The sequence below is a fragment of the Phodopus roborovskii genome, unplaced genomic scaffold (genome assembly GCF_943737965.1).
Source record: "Phodopus roborovskii unplaced genomic scaffold, PHOROB, whole genome shotgun sequence".
NCBI classification, from domain to species: Eukaryota; Metazoa; Chordata; class Mammalia; order Rodentia; family Cricetidae; genus Phodopus; species Phodopus roborovskii.
The window spans coordinates 4,002,655-4,027,524 of record NW_026125444.1 but is presented as its reverse complement, the minus strand read 5'-3'; the positions used below and the strand labels follow the sequence as shown (position 1 = coordinate 4,027,524).

Below are 24,870 nucleotides of genomic sequence, written 5' to 3'. Positions count from 1 at the left end.
GCAATGGGTAACAATGATAATTCCAAGGAGTAAAAGTTGTGAGGTATGTGAAAGCCTTTGACATCTAGATAATGGAAATTATCTTCTAAACTGGCGAAGAATCAGTGAAGGAAGTAAAACACATGTCAATATTCATATGACTCATGGCACCCTTCAAAATACACAGTATGTGAAATATCAATATTTGTAAATGATTAAATAGTATGTTTGGAAAGTAATTCATTATTAAGCCACATGTCATGTCCATGATGATCTTCTGTTGAGAGATTAGAGTTGGGGATTTTCACATTATCAGAACAGTAGATACGATACTATCAGAGTAGAAGGGATTAATGGTTAGAGACTATAGGATAAAATCAGGAGAAGCTGATAGGAACACTGAGCACAGCAGGGAAAGACAAATACTTTGAGTTAGAAATCTTCTAATCTGGGTTGAGATGCTTCAGTAGGAAGATGAAAGATACAACCAGAGTCTAAGAGAAAAGAGGGGCTTGACAGGTTTATGTACAGGCACAAATCTATAGAAACCATATATTTATGCAAAAACTACATTCAGACATTGCCAAATGGAAGGTGAACAAGTCAGCTTTGCCCTTAAGGAGTTTATGGAGTTTATGATTTAGCTGCATATATTCAATATAAATATGTATAAGAAAAAAGATGTATGTGTATCTGTGTGGTGTGTGTGTGTGTATGTGTGTATGTGGTATGATGTGGGGGATGTGTATATGTATATGGTGTGATATGTGTGTGGGATGTGTGTATGTGGTTGTGTGTGTGGGATGCATGGGTATGTATGTGTATATGTGTGTGGGGTGAGGAGAACATCATAGAAACTTCATAGTTTAATTACTAAAAGATATTTAAAAGTTTCAGATTAAGTTTAGTTGCAGGGAGCCAGGAATCAAAGTTTGAGGAACTAGGGGCACTTCACGTGTCTGCTTACATTATAGTTGCAAAACAGGGTCAGACCATGGGAGTGGGTACCAGGGTCATTGAAGCAGACTATACTTTTTAAGAGATGAGTTTTTTACTTAAGGTTTCTAATATCAAAAACAAGCTTCCAAGGGCTAATGGGTATCAGCTGAGGCGATTAGGATGCATTTATTTAGTTATCTACGTTTTACTCAATATGATGGAGAACACATTTGTCAGTAATAATTTCATGTGAGATGTTGGACTAGTGCATATAAGATTCTGATATTATTACCCAAAATGGTTTTGAAAAGAATATATTAGAGCACATCTCAAGAAGCCTGAATATGACTACTTTTTTTTAAAAAAGAAATGCATAGAATAAGCACAACATACACTGCTATTGAATCAGGAGGCAACATATATTCAACTTGTTGGAAAGAAGATGGCTGGGCGTGAGTTGTAGTGTGTTAGCCTAGCACAATGGAGCCCTAGGTTCACTATCTAGTACCACAAAACCAAGCTTGTTGGACCAGGCCTGCAATCCTAGAATCTGAGAGGTGAACATTGGTAGATCAGGATTCAAGAACATCTTCGGCCTCACAGCAAGTTATAGCTTGTCTGGCTATATGACAAAAACCAAGATAATCAAAAGAGAAAAATGTATCAGAGAGGCATTTCTGACACAGAACACTACTGAAATTTAAGTTCAATAATTCTTATTTACAGAGAAACATTTTCCTGTTCAGGAGAAAAAGGAAGTTTGAGGTTCTGACACTCAGCCTCAAACTATCTGAGCAGGAATTTCCTAGAGATTTTTAGGCATCTTGATTTCTAGTCCTCTCATCTCACCCCACATTAACTCAGGAGACTGAGCTGGGATGCATTAGAAAAGGTTTTCGTACTTTCTTAGGTTTGAATGCCGTTTTCCCTAAATGCTTTCAAAGACTCTTTGGGGAAGTTAATACAGCTACTGATGGCGGGAATTCGAAGCCCACATATAAAGAGGCGCTTCTCAATGACAATGAGCTTCGGGCAAATGATAACTCTGTCCAGTTCTATTACGAATTCATGTCTTAAATGTCCTCCCCATGGCTGATCTGTAGGGAGAAGAAAGAGTGTAGGTAAAACCTGTCATTTGTGTTCTTTTTTTTTTTTTTCAGTGTTTCTCTCTATGAATTTAATTTAATCTTTCTGTGATACAACAGATTTTGCTCATGTCAGCACATCATAATGTTCACTGTGCTCCTTGGTTTGTCACTTGAGAATGTGCAGTAGCACTAGTTGAAGATGCCAAGGTGGCAGCTTTTACAGCAATGCAAGTGTTAGCATCCCAAGTGTAAGAATTTATATAGTGTGCAAAGTGATTTTGTGCTATTCAAATGCTTAGCCACTCACTAAACAGGTTCTATGTGGATTATAATAAAACCAAATGACAAAACCTTAAAAAGAAAGAGAAAAAGAAAGGGAGTAGGAAGGAAGGAAGGATGGAAGGAAAGAAGGACATACATGTTGTAGCACAGACGGATATGATTCTAGACTTCAGCTGAAATCTAGACAGAGGATTTCTAGCTGCAAGGATTACGACCTCATAGGTGAACCCTAGGGCATAACTAGTCAGTAACTGGCAGTTTATGGAAACAAAGCCTCCAATCTTGTAATACCCTTCTGTGAGGTCCCTGTGCTCTGAAGTCATGGCTTTCCCCTGTGTCCTCAAAGACAAGTCAGAAAATTTTCACTAAGACCGCCCAGATAATTTGTGAAAGCCAGTTGATAATTATAATTAAAAAGGGAGATGATGTAAGAAAATAAAGTCTATTAGCTCTACACATTATATCAACTAACAGAAACTTACTTGGTCGCATTGAATGTTTCTAACAGTTGCAAGACTGTAACATCTAGTAGACCAGAGCTTCAAATTTCTGGTCCTTAAGGACCCATCTCATTATCTGCATGTGAGTCCAAAGTTCCTGTGTCATATTCCTGTATAATTGCTTTAGCTATGAAACATCCAAGCACACTGACAGGCTGGGCAGTCTGCTGATCTTTTCCACAGATGACCTACATCTCCTGTATTTGCTATCACTAATGCTGCTTATCTGTCTATTTGAGGTAGACTGAGCGATACAGTTAAACCTATGATATCCATAAAATATTGGACTCTTAAAGGATCGAGATGAACAATGTACAAAGTTCTAAGAAATATTGTTAAATGGATGTTGTCTTACCCTTTGCAAAGAACCATGGTACTCTCCTAGAGAAGGAGAAGTATGTTTAAAGGAAGGCTGAACACCCTCACCAGAAAGTTCTGAAATAAAAATTTCTTAACTTTTCAGTTTCTTGAGGACCTCAGGATATATACCTTGTGAATGTCAAGGATCTACTATAATTATTTCTTTTGAGTAGTTTTTTTTTCTGTCTAATCAAGGAGTACAATTTAATTTTTTTAAAAAATCCACTGTTATAAAAATTTACTAACATTTATTTAATGCTTTTGAGAAAAGTACCTTAGTCCCCAACCACAATTTAACACAAAACTCATAATGAGCCTATATGATTTTTACATTACTAAATACTTTGGAAAGAACAATTCATTACAAATATGTTTGATGTTTTTCAATGCTTGTAATGCTATATCCAGCATTATTAAAACAAACATAATTTACATAGCAAAAAATGCTTTTAGAAAAACTAACCATTAATATAACTGTCCTGAGAAATTACAGCTTGGGTATTCATTTTAATGTTTTGGGAGAATTTCTAAAGGTATAGTAAATGATCAATTAATTCTACTGTTCTGTGTTTCATAAATTTAAATAGGAGGACTTTTCTAGTATCACAGAGAGAATCGAGAACAGTGTTACTTTCACACTAAAACTAGAACTTTAATTTTGTTAAAGAAACTCTTTTTTGAGTGAAATAAAATAAGAATAAAACACTGGACACTGGGTTATAAGAATCAACACAATTTCACCATTTTGGATAAAATTATGACTAGAATACTTTTTAGGAACAAGTTAGAATTAGTTTTGTTTTTCTTTTTCCTTCCTGTGCATGAGATCGAAGGAACAGAAAAGATTATATCATGAACACATAGTAAAGGAAGAAAGAATACAGCAGAGAAAATGAAGTAGCAGGGAGGTATTTAGGAAACTTGAATGCAGTGTAGCACACAGGCTGATAGATAAGAATAGAATCCACATAGGAAACACAGCCTTAAATGGAAGTGAAACTCTAAATAATTTTGCTTTTTGTCTTTAATCGTGTACTCAGACTGTTCGTCACGCTGTCATTCAGCTGAGCTTTTACAACATTTCCAAACATCTTAAGATAAAATTCAAAGCCTAAGTCTTAAATCCTATGGAGAGGTCCCATAACAATATTAGTGTTTTATTCCTTTCTTGCTTTCACTTTAGCTAAGGTAGAGAAGTCAAGGGAATATGTACTTAAAATCCTAACAGATTACAGAAAGAAACAAGTACCTTGGTAGCTAAGGAAGGAAAAAACCTCACCTCTGAGAAAGCAATTTTCTACCACATTGAATTTATGCTATATAAATTTTCTTTTGCAGCAACCTAAGAAGTAAAAGTGCATTTATTAATTTCTCTATTTTCCTGTGAACATTAAATTGAAAGTATGATGTTCCCATTCATTATTGCCCATATTAGCCTTGCTGATCCTAAAAATTATCTGAAATCCATTTAAAAAATGGGGGGAATTAAAACATCAATATTTAATTTAATTAAACACTGTACTAATTTTTTTTGTAGACATAGTTTTCCACACCAGACAAACCCTGTCTTTGAAAAATTTTTCTTTTCCTGATCTTCCTCAATAACTCAATTTGTAGGTTCATTATTCTGTTCTCCTATAGTCTTTATTTTGCTTCTTTTCTTGAGTATACCCCAAATCCACTGTGATATAGTGTCTGGCTAACCATAATATGAACAAACATCCTTTGCAACATAATGCTCTACCCACATGGGATTAAGTAGCCATGGACTGAATCCTTTAAAATGTGAGGCAAACACTGCTTCCCTCATTTCAGATGTTTCTTTAGAATTTATTGTTGTTGTTATTATTATTATTATTATTATTATTATTAGAGAGATAATGTGTGTGTTTTATGTGAGTGGATGCTCATAGAGGCCAGAAAAGGGACTCAGTCTCTTGACCAAGATTTGAAGGTGGCTGTGGGATAGAAGGGGATTCTGAAAACCATTCTTCACCTCTAAGTCTTATCTCTAGTCTCACTTAAGTTGTTTTTGTTGGGCATTTTGTCAAAGTCACAGAAAATAACTAAAGCAAGCCTTTTAGCCCATTTTTATTTTCGTGTTATGGCATTTCTATGCTACTCAGACATTACTAACTACTTCCACTGTTAAATAGGTCTAATAATTTCCTCTCTCTTTGATGATATCAATGAAAATTTTCTCCAAAAAATGCTCGTCCATTATCTCTATAATGAATTCCTTTTCTTCAAAGCCAACTGTGAGTGTGTGTGTTTGTGTGTGTGTGTGTGTGTGTAGTGCGGAATTACGTCCCAAGTCCAACTTTTATTTTCTATACACCCAACATAGAGTCTTTTGTAAACACTTCCCTGATGTAGCAGCATGAATTGACAATTTTCTTTCAGTTTCTGCTTTTTAAACTTTTCTGCCACATCCTCTCTGGCCCAACATCTAGTATTTTGTCTGAGTCTTAATATAATTTTTAGAACCTGGGGAGTGGTACCACGACAACTGCTCAACGAATAGGTTCGCCACATGGTTCATTGATGTCCTTTTATGCAAGGACTAAGCCAGGCACTAGACTGGAGTAGAAAATTCATGGTTCCTATGCTGGTTCCTTTTCTCTTTGCTGTGATAAAGAACTCTGGCATAAACAGCTTAAGAGTAGCATTTATTTTGTTTCACAGTTCCAGGTCATAACCAATCATGGCAGGGTAGGCATGGAAACAGGTTGATGAAGATGGGCATGTTTTACCCACAGCTGGGAGGCAGAGAACATAAATGCTGGTGATTAGATACCTGCCTCCTTTATTTGCAAATCTGGTCCCAAGCCCACTTCAATAAACCGAAACAACACAATTCTTCACAAGCAGGCAGAGAGGCTAACCTAATTAAATAATCCCTCAAAGGTATTCCTGGCAGCCTGTCCACTAGGTGATTCTATATCCTGTAAAGTTGATAGTCAACACTAACCATTACTTCTTGCTGCTACAGGACAGTCTAGTTGGAGAGGAAAATATTAACTGGAATTGTACCCCATGAATGTGAAACACACAAACCAGGGTAACCTGTAATAGATGACAACCCTGGTAGTCCCAGAACATTCACAATTGCTTTTTTCAAACTAGAAAAATATTTTTGCTCATTAAAATAGTTCAGAATAGCAAAAAATAGAAACTGTACTATGGTCTATATGTCCTAGACGTAGATGGGAAGGTGTTGGAATCTATTGCAAAGGTGATGAATTATTAACATATTGCTTAAGGATTAATGCTATATATTATATATAGTATTGTTTTCATTTTACTTGACAACTTTGCAGAGTTTTAATTTCCACTTTTGAGATGAGTTAATACAGTTCAGAAAATTAAGTGACTGACCTCTTACTGATGCAAGGGAGATTCAAGATAAAAATTTGTTCTGTCTTCCTTCTCTATGCTATGAGTTGACCTTGTGGGACTTTTGCACACATATGCACTTGGAGATAATAGGCTAGATACTCCAGATATTTTTCTAGAGGAGGTGAGTTTCAGGCAGTATGTTCACCAGTGGGAACACATGCTAAAGAATGGTTTTAATTTAGACCTGCCTCTTCAGGCTGCGTTTCAGTAAAGTTTTCTATTAGAATGGAAACCAAAATAACAGAAACATGGTCATGCATGCATAAATTCAACTTTTCATCCTTTTATGTTCAAGATGCAATGTACCTGGCTCATTGCATGTTTTTTAGAGATGAAGATGTAACCGGGAGAAACTGTTTAAATTTATTTTCATGTTTTCTATATCACAATGATTTCTTCTAGCCAAACCATACAAAAATTTTCATTACAACTAGAACTGATGTTTAAAATGTTTAATTTTATGTTTTACTAATACATCAGTAAAATTTTGTTGTTTCCTAAAGAATACTCAGCCATGTATAGGTCTGTGTCCCATAAAATTAGTATTTTCCCCAAAGTATATCACTAGTTTTAAAATTAGAACATTACTGCCTTAGTCCTGATATTTGATAGAAAACATGAGTTATTGAGTAGTTGATTATAGAATGAGAATGCATTTTTGCTGCTGATATGAATTTTACCATTTTTTAATTTCAGGGATAACAATAATGTATAAATGATGCTAAAGGATTGTATTATATCACAGCATTTAAATGTAGTTTGAAAAAATATATACAGGAGAATTTTTTTGTGTGTAGCAATAATGCAATTTATAGTATTGTTCCCTGCCATTTAATGAAATATAAAGCCCTTGGATATTGGTAAATGTTTTATTGGAACAATAATTTCCTAAAACATGAGATTTGATTATTTGATTCCAAAGCATTTTCTGGCTGTCTTATGTTAGCAAGTGGATGCTTTGGTTGGTCCTTGAAATAATCAGAAAAAAAAAGAACTCATTATGACCATCACTTTCTTCAAAATAAAAAAAAAAAGAACATAATTTCATTCCTGACATTTTACATTTAGCTAATCTGTCCAGTGTCTTTAAGAACGTCAAGAGACTTATTCAAATTTGTATAATGATTTTGAAGCAGAGTCAGAATAAGACTCCTCTGGTTAATTCACTTTTGCTTTCAACTACCCTACTCTTTTACTTGTTAAGACATACTTATAAAAATTAATAACTTTAACCACCAACTGAACGCAGGTATTTTATATGAGATCTGAACCTTCAGGGAAGGTATGATTACAATTTCTTATACTGATATTCATCTGAGATAGCAAAGAAATGGCATTTATCTTAAGTTTATGTCTCTGCACTGCACAGGTGTTAGAGACCCACAAGTCTGTCTCAATGGCTGTAAACGTAACAAGAACAATAATGCGACCGATTTTCAGATCTAAACTAAATATATCATAGGCTAGACACTGCTAATATATTTTACAAAAAAGAATATAAAATTTCAGAATGTTGCTATTGTGCACGAATCTGTTTGTGTATATGTGTGTTTATTCCTCCTAACATAATAATCAGTTTCTTGAAATTGAAACCATTTAATACTATTGTGGGCTAAGTTTTCTCAGTGTGGATCACTGTAACTATATCATGTGTTGGCAATGCAAGTAATAAAATCAAATAAAGCACATGCAGAAAAGAGGGCTTATTCTGCTGCTTTTTAATAAGGTTGTTTTCTGGGATGTTGTAAAAATTGCAAGGAAAAATCATGTCGTGATATTAGGTGAACATCAGCTGCCTTGTGCATCCCAATATTTGTAAGTATTTGTCAGTATCATGTAAAGAGATATACTTATTGCCTGGACCTACTTAATTGGGGCATCATATAATGACTAGAATATATAAACATATTTCAAACATAGCTATTCAGATACTTATAAAGGGAAACTGATGTCATGACTAAAGCTGGTGACGAGGCTGATGATAGTATTTATTTCATTTTTTGGTACACGTGCTAATATTTATGCCATCTATATCACAGGAATGTGAAAACATAAAAGAAAAGGGAGCAGAATGTAAACACTGCACTGACAAACACTGACAGTATCAGGCCACATTTCAATCTGTCCCCAGTTTAGACTTAAAGTAATTCAGGTGAATGTTAAACTAGCATCTGCATATTGTTCTTGTGACTTGAACCGTCAAAGAATTGTTATTAGAACGGAATTTTATTTCAAACGTTGTAAAAACATCTGCTTGGAAGCTAAATTTTTAAATGATAATAATATAAAAGCATCTGTTCTGGGCCTGCAAGGCACTATGACTGACGTGTCAGGAAGCTGTTACTCAAGAGCATCAAAGAGTATACCTTGCAAGGGTGACCCAGCGTTTTCAATTAACCATTAGAAATTTAAAATATAATACATATCAACTATATGAGAAAAGTTTTGTTAAACTTGAGTTATTAGGATAAAAACAAGACTATGAGAAAGCCATATCATAATACTTTCAAATATTAATTTCATATCACACGATTAAAAATTCTAGCAAATACATTCCAGTTTTGAAAACAAATACAATTCATGTTAATAATATTTGCAGAGGCCAAGATGAGCATTGACTAATATCTCTGTTTAAAAATAGATGTATAAGCTAGTGTGGAACACAGTTACATTTTTATTAGACTTACAATACAATCTCTTCATGTCTATAAATGCTAAGCTTATCAAGTACCATGAAATATTAAAATTTCAGCCTCACATTGTATTAATTACAGTGCATATTTTGGGGGAAAAGTAGGTCTTCATTAGTTCTAATTTCTCATTCATAAAAAATCGTCTTCTCATTCCTGTGACATTTTATTTTATGATCTCATTACAGCTATACATGGTACTAAAGCACTGTGGTCCTACAATCTATACCATGGAGCAAATTCATATGCTCATGAAACACAAAATGTAGGTGACATGAGGAGAGGCTCCAGGATGGTTAGTAGCTGCAGTTGCTAATGGGTATTTACAATGATTTTATCAGCCTTTCATGCATAACTGTGGAAATTGAGGATTTCTGCTCAGAAATAATTTATGTATAACAGTTGACATGTGAACAAATTCTTAATTCAGAGCCACATTGTACATGTGAATGCATATAGTAAAATAAATAAAAATCTATATTTTAGTTAAAATGAGTACCAAATATTGATCTGTAGTTTAACTATGACAGAAAAAAAAAAAAGAAAGAAAGAAAGAAAAAAGAATGAGAGAAAACTAGAGCCAAGTTGTTGGTTCCATAGACAACCTGATACCAAGCAAGGAAAGACACATCTCTTGACTGAGGTTTGAAGAGGAAGAGGCAACTGAAAATCCTCTATGATGTCAAGAAATATAAAATATATATTCGAGAATAGTGTTTTCTGACTTTCAAAACAATAATTTCTTTCCAATCATTGACTTATGTTGTCAACAAAAAAATTCCTTCTTTCCAAACTAAAAAGAAAGTTAAATTCCAACCCGGAAGCTGAACTGGAGGTCTGTGCTTCATTTCATGTCTTCTTTCACTTGCTCTGTATGGAATTTTCCTGCTATGTCAAGCAACAGAGTTTCATGGAGTCAGGTAACTATGACAGTGTTATTCTCACTGCTATAACTAGGACAGAGATATGATTGATGGTGACAAAAAGTCTTTCCAAGATTCCTCATTAATTAAAACAAAATTCTATGGAATTCTTTTAAAGATAAAAATATTGAAAATAATCTTACATTCTGGAAGTTTCTATGAAAACTTTTTGCTTTTACAGTTATTACAGAGATGTGGCACTTAGACATTGTTGAGTTCCTGTAGTCTTATCTTCTTCCTGCTGCAAAACAAGAACCTTGTTCCAAAAATAAATAAATAAATAAAAATGTGTTTTCATCTCAAATTTGTTTAGGGCCTATCAACTTTTTTTTTTTTTTTTTTTTTGGTAGTAAGACATTTCTGGCTTATATGGCTCAATAGTCCTTAATTTTCTTAAGAGAATCTAAGGCATAGAACACCATCTTTTAAGAGTTAGATGTTAACCTCTGTGAACATGAATGATATCAAAAGTCAAAGCCACTAAAAGAAGAATATCTTGTTAAAATAAAGAGACATGAAATGCCTGCTTAACCAGTAATACAGCTTGCTTTATTACATATATATATATATATATATATAATATATATATATATAATATATATATCAAATGCTTCAGGAAAAGTATTGCTTATTTTTTCAAACACTCTAAGAAATCTTGTGAAAAATGTCACTCCACCTCCACATTCTACCTAATAGACAACCTAAGACTATACATTAAAATATTTTCCTCCAAGGAAATGTATAAATACAATGGTTATATTTATGTAATACAACTTCTTTTAGCATGAATAAATACATCACTTCCCCTGGACAAATAGAGTAAGAAAGGACAACAAACTCAAGAATGTCTTCTTTTATCTATAGCAACAGTAATAGGTCCTTGGCAAACTCAAAGACTTTTTTGCAATCAGGGAGGACTTACAAATTTGTCACTTGTCAATAGAGCAGAGTATTACCTAAGACTGCTTTCCTTCCTTCCACACCATTTCACCATTGTTTTGGATTAATTTTCATATTTTAACCTATTACTGAATAAAATCCCATTAAAATCTACAAAGGAATTTACACAAAATATTTTATGCCTGCATGTAACAAATTTCTAAAACAGTTTTTGCAAGGAATGAACTTGGAAACTTTTTGAAATCTGTGCTAATAGTATGTGTAAAGCCCCCTTTACGAAGATACCATGGATTTTCTTTTGGAACAAACATTAAATGTATATGCAAATTTAATATACAATGCTTTGCTCATCTGTCGTTATTGTGAACATCATTAAGATCAGGTCTCAAGGATGGGCATGCATTACCAACCTGCAATGGCCTCTGTTTGTCACTGCTCTTAGGAGATTTCAACCCACTTGTTTGCTGTTGTAACAGAAGTTGTCTTGCTGCCTGGAGAGCCTGAAAGGAAAAAGGAGAAAATAGCTAAACACTTTTTAAAACTTGGAATGGCTTTCCAGTTGTTTCTTACTTAATATAAATGAGGACCACCAAACTTATCTTCACCATTATTCTTTTTTTCTCCCTATACATTAAAAAAACCTCACAAAACACATATATATATACACATTTATTCAAAATTGGGCAGATGCTTGTAATCCTACAGGACATAATTCTAATTTGTTGAACTTGCTTCAAGAAGAGAAAATCACAAACTGCATCAATAACCTCATTCCCACAGAATTTATCTCTGAGTGTTCCTAAAATGCCCACTCCCTTACGAATTATCATTCAATTTGCATTTTTGTATTACAATTTTGAAGTAAAAGCAGTAGACTTCAAGTGTTACCGGAAGCTGTAATTAAATTTGACAAATCAACCTCAGATTATCTTGAAAGTGAATTAATAAGGATTTTCAGTAAGATTAAAAACACTTTTTTTGGTACTTACAACTCAAGGGGGGAAAAACCCTCTCCTTTGACAAAATAAAGTGCAGTTTTAATGCCAAATAAAATTGAGTGGGTTTCATTTGCATTCTTAGCAAAATCAGAGAACAAAAATTTACCACTCAACCAATCAGGATTGTTTCTGTGTGTGACAGAATACCAATCAAAACAGAAGATGTATTTATTTATTTATGTGTTATCTTATTCACTCAGAGAAAAAACAAACAAACAAAAAAATCAATATAAGAAAGTAATGTAAGCATGCATTTTCCTAGAGAGGGGATGTGTTGGTGAATGAAGTACATGACTTTCACAAACTAGTGAAAGAAACAAGAATATATTTTATATTATTTAAATGACTAGCACCATTAAACTAATGTTAAGAAAAGTTTTTGAGAGCTCCTATATCAAAATTCATTTTTTCTGGACAGCTGAATTCCACAAACAGTTGTGTTAGATATTTTTGATATATAAAACAGTCATTGTTATTCATTGTCTTAGAATACAAGATAATTTTTTCCCATTGTGGCAAAACGCAGATCAATAGTCTCCTACAATAATTAAGATTCTAAACCGATAATAAGTACAATTTTGATTAGGATCAATGATATGGTTTTTGAGTGAGTTTCCAGTATCCATGACAACAGTTGCTTTGACAAGATGTGCATATGGCTTTACACGCCAGCTGGTGTGAACAATGTTTGAACTACTGCATTGAGATGCTGAGCAAACAGAAAAAGTTGCCACGTCTTAACCCTCAGGGAAAGCAGTCATCCCCTGATCAATTATGAAAAGACAGAGAAAGGGCTGCTACAGTCTGGCTCCAAGCAAGTTTTCTGAGAAGGCAGGCAGACACAGAAGCCAAAGTAAACAAACCGATGCACTAGCAGCCTCCCCTAACCGCACTGATTTGTCTTTCCATGGCAGGATCTACCACCTTTGTCAAGTGCTGCTTTTGCGTTTGGAAGCACACTTGCACATAGTGGAGATTTTTCCTTGTGGATGTGTGTGCTTAAAAAAAAAAAAAAAAAGAAAAGAAAAGAAAAACTTTTCAAGTAATTACAACTCAAACTAAGCATTGCTTATAATGGCATGTCACTGAGTTCTGGCAACTTATTATACAATTCAGTATGAGGATAAACTAAAAATTAATTCCATGGTTATCTTAGTACCATAAGATTCACTTGCAAATTCTACTCAGTATTTTATAAATTTGCTCTTCCAATTGTGACCTAAAAAATAACTATGAGCAGCAACTTTCAAGCTGATATTACTATACTATGACTTGAGCTATGCTTGTTAAAACTTAAAAAATAATTACTTTCCTCATGTTCTTCTCTTTGAGAACTCTCTCCCATATATATGTTTGTGTTAATTTGTTGTTGGCCTAATACTATTCTAATAAAAACTATTTATAATCTTGAAACAAAAAATGATGCCCACTAAAAGTAATCTTAAAAATCATAAAGTATGATCCCTTCATTTTGACAAATGGGCAAACAATAAGGTCTAAAGTTGTTGTCAATTGCTTTGTTTAAGGCCATAAAACTGTGAATGCTTTGTTCTAAGTCACCTGGCTTCAAGAATAGTGTGGATTTCAGTGTCCCATATCATCTCTATTCTGTCAAAGTAATCAATCTTTAATTAACAATGAATAAAATTCTAGGAAAAGAAAGTATCTAATACCACAATGAATTACATTTATTTGCAAAGATGGCAATTCCATTTTTTTTCAGAACTTAGAACAATGACTTATAATATTTATATACTTGAATTTTCAAGTTAATATAATATGTATCACAGAAAAAAGGCATACTTATTTACAGATAATGTTCTATTTCTTAATACTCCACCAAAACCTTTATAATACCCTGGTCACTATGTCAGTCATTACTAACACAATTTGAAGACTCTAAAGCTACACAAAATCTTAGAGTATATCAATTCTAGGTTTCTCGTTTTGCAGACTCTATTCCCCAGTCTCTGGATTAACATCTCAAGGCAGTAGGAGAGCCCAGTCAGTCATTCCTCTGGTTCCCAAGCTTAGGGTTCACTCACTTTGTTCACTATACTTGCATTTCTGAATTGTAAACCTCTATCTCAACACCAATAATTCACCATTATCTTGTGTGAGTCCCAGTGCTATAGAAACATACTAGAAGTTCTGCTCATGAACGTATGGTAAGGCAGAGAGAGGCATATGCCTTCACTTCATTTAACAGAGCAGCTGGTTAATGTTTGCTTCTTCATCTCCTTATAATTCATATGCACTTAGATTATCCTTAAAATACCTGACTACCATCTTCCAATACACGTGGTTATGGAAAATGATAGCCACTTGCTTGTCTCCACATTCTTTTGTGAGCAGTAAAAATCGCTGTGATAAACACAAGATGTGGGAAAACAATAACAACAAACTCAAGCATTCATACATGACTTAAACCCCACAAGTAGAAATCCCTTGCAGTTTACATTCAAGCTGCACACATCATATGACATTTTTACACCCAAAGTACTAGATACTAGTGCTTTAGGATTTTACATTTCTACAAACAATTTTTCAGAGACAATTGTCTCACTTTTGTAACTGATTATTGTCACTATTCATAAAATGAAAGATTGTAAAGTAAATCACTTTACTTAATATATGTGTGGAATTACACAAGTTACTGTTTTGAAAATCACTTGCTCATTATAAATTGTTGAATAAAAAAGGTGAATGTCAGTTGTCCTCAGGAAGCTTCAGATACGTCTAATGAGTTCACCTCTCCTTCAGAATTCATTTGTAACAGAAACCCGGGGGTTGTTGACAAATTACTTTTAGTAAACACTGAGCCCTTTTTGAGTAAGAGGAGAGATTGCAAAAGCAACCAGACTGAGTTTGAGTTCCAAAATCACATTGGTTTTCAATTAAAGATGTGCGTTAATACAGTTGTCTATGCTAGAGAGAATTAAGATAGGATATTCTTGAAATGGAATAAGATTAAATATCTTAAAAGAAGAATAAACATTTATTAGTAGCACCAAAGGTGTAAGAAACAGGCTTTCTAGAACTGAGTACATTTTGTTCTGTAAGATATTTATTGAAAACATCAACTCAAACTATTGGTACAAAATTTTAAGTAAGATGAACTTTTGTAAGCATAGCAAAGTTCAGACATGTCACTTGTCTCAGCTGATATTAACCTATGTTGTGATGACCCTCACAAAATGGAATAGGCCTCTGTGAGAATTAATTTAAGGTGAAAACTTTGTGAATTGTTAGAAAACCCATCAAAATTTTCCTTTTATTCTTCTTTTTTTTTTCCTCTTTGGAGGAATACTAAAAATATTCAATAGAAATAAAATTACTTGAGCACAGTTTAGCGATACCGAGACAACTAAAATGCTGAGTATTCTAAGGTTTATAAGTGACTCTTTTTTCCCCCTAAGTAAATATATATGCATATTTGGGGAAAAGCAGACACCATTCATATCACTCCCCATAAAAATAGGAATGCTTAACCTATCAGCCTGTTGCATTTGAGACATTAAAATGAAAAATGACATCTACGCCCATTAATATCTTCAATGTATAAACAGCACAGCGTGACACATTCTTGAGAGCTGAAGGCTACAGAATCTCTCTGAAACATAAATAACAAAGCACTCAGGAGCATATTTGATGTTGATATTCATCTCTGAGAAAAACACTCCTGCCTAGGCTTCTTATGAAAATAGAAACAGTCCAAATGGATCTCCTGTAATTGGTTTCAGAGAGCGAGGTCAGAAGAAATACGATACAAGAAACAAGTATGAGGAGCAGGCGAAGCAAGAATGTTTACACAGGCACTCCCCAGTACACTGACAAGGGGTCTAGGCTTTGCAGATAAACAGCACCCCAAAAGAAACTGCCGGCAGAGCATCTGGGGTTTCACTCATCAAAACCACATCTTTTAATTTTTAATAGATTATGCATCTAACATATTATCCTGAATACAGAACATAAAATAAGTCTCTAAACAATTTCATTTTCTGGCTATTTTCCCAACTGTAGTTGATTAAAATGAAACAGATTATTTATCAAAGAGTATAAATCTCTATTCTGTCTTGTCTGTCTTCTTGTTATGTTCATACTAAAGAGAATATACTGATAAATGTGATCTGAAGCCTCATAGCACTATTTAATAGAAGAAGATTAATCATCTAATTGTCCTAACCTATTTTCAAACAGCAATCTATCAGAGTGAAATTATGCATCTGTAGCTATTGACCCCTCATCTGATCATTCATGATACATAATTAGACTAAGTTTGCTCAAAAAAATAATTACTAAAAATATTTTTGAAATAATTATTTTCTGCAGCACATTTATATAGTTAGTAGATAAATGTGTGAATATATGGCATTTATATTATGCATCACAATGGAGGCCAAAATATAAAGCAAAAATCACTTAAATTTTAGACAAAGTAGGAATGAATAATGACTTGTCAAGCTTCCTATTTCGCAATCAGATACCAGGCTTTTTTGGCTCAGATGATTCACTGGGGAGACTGGCCTTGACTCTGTCTTGGGTCCACAAGTTATCTTCAGAAATAAAAAGGAAGTCGTCCTCCAGAGTCATGTACAAACAGTGTACTATATAAGATAGCTTTAAAATCTTCATTATGAAACGGGAACTAGCAGGTGAGGCAGATTTTGTTCTCACTAATCTGGAATCATATACTCTGTCTGAAGTGATTGAAACTTTTCCTGTGACCATGCATTCTATAGTCTGCCAGAAATAGTACTGAGTGGAATGCTATACTCTCTCTTTTCTTCACTCTTGTGTTGTCAATGGTAATGATTCATTCAATGATCACACAGGGGAACACTCCTACTCATATTATTCTCAATACGACTGTCTATAAATGATTCGCATACAATGGAATTCTGCCAACTACAGAACTCTCAATATGGAATGGAATGTAAATTCAAACCAATTTTACTAAAATTTCAACATCTCCTTTTCATAGTACATCCTCCAGAAATCAGTGGCTTACTTGTATTTTCTTGGTTATGATTTTCTTTTTGATAAAATATTTCATTGTGTATTCAAGCACATTGAGACTTACTAAATTTATTTATTAATTTCTTTGTTTTCAATATACTTAGTGTTTTTTATTATTAGGGTAATATAATCCTTTAAAAATTAAAAACAAGTAAGTTTGTGTTATTTTGTGTAGAGGTTTGTCTGTGCACAACATTCATGCCTGGTCTTTCAGAGGCCACTTGAGTGTGACAGATTCCCCCCAAAAGTGGAGTTACAGATGGATATATGACAACAGATGAGTCCAGGGAATCAAACCAGCAGCCAGCGCTCCTAACCATTGAGCCATTTCTCCAGCCCTAGGATCATCTTTCTTGGGTTGTGATTGAAGAATAAGTGCCTCATAGTATGTTTTGCCTGAAATGCATGCTATTAAGTTATATGATTATCTGAATGTAATTTATTATTTGAATATTCTTCTGGAACTTTCTCGTTAATTTAAAAGAACAAGTCCAGGTGTACTTTGAAAAATATTTCAAAACATAAAAGACATGAATTTTACCTCCTATTAAATTTTATGTATTTACTGTCAGCCACACCAAGGACCAAACCCTGCAGTCTTGTGGAGACAGAGGTCATGTGACATTGTTTCTTCCTTCACAGACATTATTGTTTGCAAAAGACTATCTCATTGGCTGTCAAAAGGTCACAAGCAATGTTAATTAAAAATAGGAATCACAAGAGATTCTGTGAAAGTAAAACTAACAGAATTAAATACTTGGCTATAGGGTGAAGGACAAGAAGTTTTAATGGCTCCAAACTGCAAAGTTTGTAATTCACTAGGAGATCTGCAGCTAGATAGGGAAAGGCTGCAGAAAGAAGTGGACTGTGGGGGAAGGGATGGTAGTGTTTATTTTCTATGGAAAACTCTTAAGTTCAGATTAGCCAGGGATAACTGAGTGACAGTATTAGAAGATGGGTAGTTAAAGAAAAAGTAGCTCTGATAAAGAGGATGAAGATGGAGAACAATCCAGGCCCAGTCAAGGACTGTGTTGAGGGGAGACTTAGGAGGAGGATGTAGTGACAGATGCTAAGCCAATACACCAGTGGGACAGAGAGGTTATTAACACGTCTATAGGCAACTTTTTGTGACAAAGGTGATACAAGCATACAAGCATACAATAGGGAAGAATGACTTAAAAAATGTGCAAATGATAAAGGTATGTATCTCTTAAAATAAGTTATATGAATTGACTGCATGTATATGAAAAAAATTGTAAGTGCCACTCATCATCTGGAAATTCAGAGCAATTCACAATGAGGCATCACTCCCAGCATGAAAAGCAGTCTCAAAACAAAAGATAGCAATTGCTGGCCAAGATACTGAAAAATGGAAATGTAAGGGTACTTTTGGTAGAATGTAAGCTAGTAAGCCATTATGGAAAAATGGTTTGAAGGTCACTTAAAAAATTAAAACTAACATATGATCTTTTAATCCCACTACTGGATTTCCTAAGGGGAGGGGGATCCAGTGTAGACACCTCTGAAATGACATATACATTTCAACAGTATTCATATGAGCCATGGGATAAAAACAATGAAAATGCCCACAAATTAATGAACAAACAAAGAAAATGTCATTTATATAAAGAACTACTGAATTATAAAAACAGGGCACTAGAAGAAATCTACTTTGTTAAATAAAACAAACCAGCCTACAGAAAGGCATGCAACTGCATAATCACATCCATGTGTCAAAGAAAAAAAGTTATGATCTCAAAGAATTTGAGAGTAGAATGGTGTTTAGCAGAGACAGGCAGTATTGAACTTAGTGAAGGGAGGGGAGAGATTGATCAACAGATGGAAGATAAAGTTAGCAGTTAGTGGTTCAAAGGTAGTTTTATGTGACAGAAGGACTACTGTTAACAGTAATGTGTTGTACACGACAGAAGCCAGAAACAAGACAGATTTTTACAAGCTTCAAAATGAAGAAAAGATAAATAAGGAGACTTAACCATATAAAACATTATACAAGGCCCTCATGTATGAAAACATTTCCTGATACCCTAGGAACAAAAGGAATCAGTTTTTGTTTATCAATTAAAAAGGTAAATTTAATGAGAAAGCTATGCTGTGAGTGTAAAGTTTAGGACTGCCACATGCTAATTAATTTCATCATAGTTTCCTATCCAAGACAAATGAAAACTCACAACCCCACCAATAGTTGTTCATAAATATATTAAACAACTTTATAGAAATGTCAAAACATAAATAACTCAAATTTTCATCTGCTCATATATGGATCATAACATATGGACAATTATGAAGTGAAATAGCATGAACTACAAAGAGAATATAATATTAATATTATAATATCAATTATAATATAATATGGATCATTTTGAACATATTAGGATAAATAAAAGAGATCAGAAATTGAATAGTGCATATTGGATGAACGTTCATGTAAAATTACTTTAACAGAGGGACTACAGAGTAACAGAATATATATTAATAAAAGCCATGGGCAAAAAAGATGAATATTATGGCTTTAAAAAAGAAAGAAACAAAAAAGATTGGAAATTAGTTACATGATGTTGCACACATTGAGAAGAATCTAGAAAAAAATCCAATTGTGTATTTATGTATAAATTATATCTCACAAGAAAAAATCATCTGTGAAGGTAAATTTTGGATAATATTTATCATTACAAAATCTCAAAAGGATTAAAGTTTATTATAGTTCTTGATTTGAGAATCTGCATGTAGATTACAAATATCAGTTTTCATAATGAAGCCTTATTGTCAGAGTCACCAGTTGCAAACTGGACAAAACATAGGCATGGCTACAAATAAACTGATAAATTCCATGAAGAATTATTAAAGAACAATGACAGCTTGAACTCTCTCTCTCTCTTTGTGTGTGTGTGTGTCTATCTATCTATCATCTGTCCATCCATTCTTCTATCTAAATTTATCTATATCTCTATCTTGATTTGTCTATCTTTTTATCAATTATCTATCTACATATCTATATATCTATCTACCTATCTTTTTAAACAAAAGAAATTTGATGATGAGGATTTAGGGATAAAGATTAACCAAAACTTCAATAGATAAAGAGAACCGTGAAAGTCTCCAAAGAGGAGGGAATGGTAGTGAGGCATAAGGAACAGCAGGCAACAGACAGGTTGGGAAAGAAGGAATGTATCATCCTTGGAGACAGGCTGAAGTCAGAGGGAAAAAAAGTGACCCTGACACACAGTGGTGAAGTAGGTAAGGGCTTCACACTGGATGGTCTCAGTTGAGAAAAACAGAGAGATCAACATTTTGAATGAGAGAAAGGGAAGGGAAATTTCCTACCAATGGTTCTTGAAACAACCTTGAAAATATGTCATTGGACCATGAAAGCTGCTTCCACATACATTGATGGCGTGCACATATGTATGTGAACATCTTCAGAAGCATAGTCTCCAGAGCTACATGAAGAGCTGCCTAGGTCTCTACTCCTTCAGTCTGTTGTCTTCATTACTCAAGGACCCTTTGAAACTTCAACCTGACCAAGGGACCTAACACCTCTAGTTATGTCAAGGTATGAAGAGGGTGTCATTTGCTTGTTATGCTATGCAGTTGTACATTCTGAGGACTGGTTAAGTTTATCTTTTAAAAGAAAAAGAAAAGATTTGCCTACAAGCCAAGTTGAATATGCAACAGTTCTCTGTGCAACCAGGGAGTAAAATTATGTAGATACATATGGGCTCAGTTTCAAAAGGTATCTTATGTTTCTTCTTAGTTGATAAGCAATATTATCACAATGAAACTCAAGTTATATGTGACTAAAAACACTGACTTTGCTATATAGGAGAACAGGGAAACCAAACAGGTTAATATATTTCAAAGTGTCTTAAAACGAAGTACCAATTAGTATTCTTCCTAGCAAAAATTTGAAGTCATAAAATTTCTCTAATGGTTATCATTTATTTCAAGTGTAGGATACTAGAAATTTGTAAATGACTCAGATTTTTATATTGACTTTGCCAAGTAGGTATATACGTTTCAATCAATGGACCCACCATACTGTAATTCCTCAGTTTACCTAATATTTATTAAATATTTTGTAATCTAGATTTTTCTATAAGTGAATGTCCTATTAGATGCACTTTGGTAGTTTAATACAATAATGTCATGTGCCATTTAAAAGGCTTGAATTTTAATCCCCTCTGGACTCAGTGGACTGGAGTGTTGTCTATTATGAATGCATTTTTATGACACATTTGATCCTTCTTAAGCTGTGGGTTATCACATTCACACAAACATACAAAATATAAACAGTAATGCCTTTGTCCAAGTTTTGCTGTGTGTAGGAAGAAAGTAAAATTATGCCCATAGAATCAAAACAGTATATACATATATTGCACATGATTAAAGGGCACCAAAAGAAGGGAGTATGAGGTTACTAAAAACAGTAAAAAGTGATAATTCACATATACATCACTTCCAATTCTCCATCCTTATATATGTCATTTCACTTCATTTATAAAATATACCCCTTTGCCATAGATGCATAATTTGAGGCTCAGGGTAATTAGGTTGTGTGTCCATGCTATTTCTAGTAGCCATATGTAACTAAGATTTGGCTCTTCTTAGAAGATACTATGCTTAATGCTATGTTTGATGAGGTTGGAATTAAGTGGGCAGGTAAAATAGAGGGTACCATGTAAAATATGAAATAATTGTTAATTTTGACAATCAAATTTTGTGATCTTAGTTAAAAGTAATATCTCAGAACATGTCACTAGGATATTTTATTCCAGAATAAGGGTAAACACTACTATGTATCTCGTTAATGGAATTAATTTTTTATCATTGTCATACCTACATTCAACAAGTTAGCCAAAACAAAGTGACTTGAGGTCTTGGGATTCTTTCCTATGGCAGTAACTCAGGTTATAGATGGATGGGCAAGGCTCACGGCTAACAAAGAAGAAAACTAACTCTGAATATGACAAAGACAAACAAAAAAAAGGCAAAGAAAATTTTCTCTCAGAATATACCATCTAGCTTTTTGCAGTTGGAGGCAAAGCGATAAAAATGCAAGACTTTGCCTCTCCATTCACTCTTGGCCAATGATGCTATTTAGTAGCCAGAAACCCTGAGGCAAAGATCATGACCCTGCTTGGAACCTGCAGGAGGCTGTGCTCTAGTAGATCTAATGAAAGAGCCTTGAGGCAGAAAGCCCCTGCCCAAGCACTCAAACACCCAGCAGGCTGATCCCAGTGGACAGGAGAGATTAGAGTACAAAATCATCTGTGTGTATGGAGATGGGAGAGTTCACATTCTTGGAGAGAAGGCTACTAAACTTAGAATTGGTGTTCTTGGAAGCAGATCATTGACAGTTCTCACAGCAATGGAATAATAAACTCTGAAGTTCACTGAATAATTTTCAGCAAGGAGCGTCAATTAGTTCAAACTTTATCTAAACAAATGAATGAACTATATTTATAATACAATCATAGAATTGTGTATTTTACCTTATTTGTTATTTAAGTGTTATTTAAGTTATGATACAATTGTACATACATATAAATATATGCACACACACACACCCACACACAGATATCAATCATCCCTGCCTAACACTGTAAGGATAAATCATAAAGAAAAATTTCAGAGTTCTTGGGAAAACTCACTTTAGGAAAGGACCCAGGTATTACCATTTTGTTCCAGCTACTGCATTTAGGTTACATTATCATTAGCACATATTAACATTATAACAGAAGTGTTCTTTTGAGCATAATAAGGTATAAGATAATGGTAATAATATCCATGACCTCATTGCAACAATAACTGCATTGATATAACTATTATGGGATCTCTTGGTGTTTTTCCCTAAAGTTATTTGTCAAGTACCCTGGGTTTCTAGACATTTAGCTCAAGAAAAAAAGGCAAAAAGATAATTCTGAGTGAAAATCATTTATTTTACTTAAATCTATGAAATATATTTGTATAAATATATATGTATGTAAATAAACTTGCAAAAAAAATCTCCCTGTAAAATGATGCCCATTGGTTGATATGAGCATCTATGAATTACTTTTAGTCTGCTTAAGGAACAAGAAAGTCATTCTCTGATCTATCTTTAAACTATGAATTTAGAGAAATAATAAACATAAAAATTTTACTAATGAGCTTAAAAATTTATTTAAAGAAATTTGGGTGCTGCTTTGAGAATTGGTTCAGCATTGATGATGTGCTCTGCTCTTGAAGAAGACTGTAATTAGATTCCAATAGCCACATCAAGTGACTCAACCATGTGTAACTCTTCCTCTAGGGACATCCAACCCCTCTGTCCTCCACTGTTAACTGAAATCACATGAACACACACACACACACACATTTTAAAAATATGTTTTCAAAATAATTATTAACTTAAAAAGGCAAGTGTCATTCAGGCTCATTTGAGTGCTTTTAACTATGAAAATCATACTCATATTAAAGCTCTTTTGATATTTTTGGTGTATGTATGCTTAAAGAACAATTATGTATAAAAGAGCATCATATTTAGGCAATGTTTATTAATCTTCAAGTTTACCAAAGCATACTATGTTCCATTCTTAGAATACTCATTGTCAGTTTAATCCTACTCTGTTAGATTTTCAGACTTTTCTAACATTGGAAATTTATGTCCCCTGAGTTCCTATAACTTGGCTTTATCTCTAAAAGCTCAATAGCTGAGGCATATCATTTGTAAGTTCTGCATTTCTACTAATGCTGTTATTATGATAATATCTTTAGAATGCCTGAATCTTCATACAGTTCCGCAGAGTACAAGAGGATGTTCTTCCACTGTGTTCTGTAGTGAGAGGTGTCCCGGTTTTTGGTCTTTGCTAAACTTAGATGACAATTTCTTCTTTTCCATGTGTTTTTTAACAACACACATGCAAAGGCAATATATCTTAAGGAAGCAGAGATGGTAAAGTATAGCATAGTATAGCAGGTGCTTTATTTGTTCACTTTACTTGCGGTCATTTGGGTTTGTAGCAAGTGTCACTGCTGGCTGAATCATCTCCTAGTCAGGACCCTCTCTCTATCTTAAAAGGAATCATAATCTGCTAATATTGTCACAAAGAGCTTCTGATGCTTCTTATAAAAATAAAATAGTATCAATATTGGGTGAATTCTATGTGATTGACAAGAACTATTTTAAAAATAAATAAAAGCACAAACAATATCATTGTGCTTCAAATTTTAAGTAGTTGGAGGTAAGACTACGGAAAAGGACATGGGCCAGAGGTTCAAATTGATCTAGTTATGTCATCCTGGTACAGAGAATATACTAACTTTTTTTCAAAATTGGCTTCAATTAAACAACATGTAAAGCTTCTGCCCAAAGGAATAGTTATATAAAGAAATTAGTTTAAATGTACATTTTTAGGCAAATACTTTCCCAATCCAATGTTTCTCTTTTTTAAACAAATCATTTTGACTCCTTATCAGAGGAGGACCGTATGAAAGAATGCATATGAAGACTAGATAGTTAAAACTAGTAATTAAAACTTTATTATGTAGGGTTACTTGGTGAAGATGTTTGAGACTCTTGGGGAAATCGCAAGGCCTTTGTGCAAAATGCCCTTTTCTCCCAATGTCTCAAAAGATATTAAGTCTCTCATAGAAGGGGGATTTTCTTGTCCCCGTGCAGGCTTCTTACAATTGCACAATGACCTATATAGGAGCAGTACACTTTCTCATAGAGGGTGTATCTTGGCACAGTCTTGCAATTATCTTCATTTTCATAAGTGGCATCTCAGATTACT

At 33.8% G+C, this 24,870-nt stretch overlaps 1 protein-coding gene across 6 annotated transcripts in view; it reads right to left on the bottom strand.

The window, feature by feature from the left end:
- Positions 1 to 24,870, bottom strand: part of Foxp2 (forkhead box P2) — a 328,925-nt gene that overhangs the window by 133,209 nt on the left and 170,846 nt on the right. For all 6 annotated transcript variants that reach the window (XM_051175704.1, XM_051175706.1, XM_051175702.1 and 3 more), the window contains one exon: positions 11,471 to 11,560. In XM_051175704.1, coding sequence (XP_051031661.1) covers positions 11,471 to 11,560 — 90 coding nt within the window. The remainder of the gene's footprint in view (positions 1 to 11,470; positions 11,561 to 24,870) is intronic.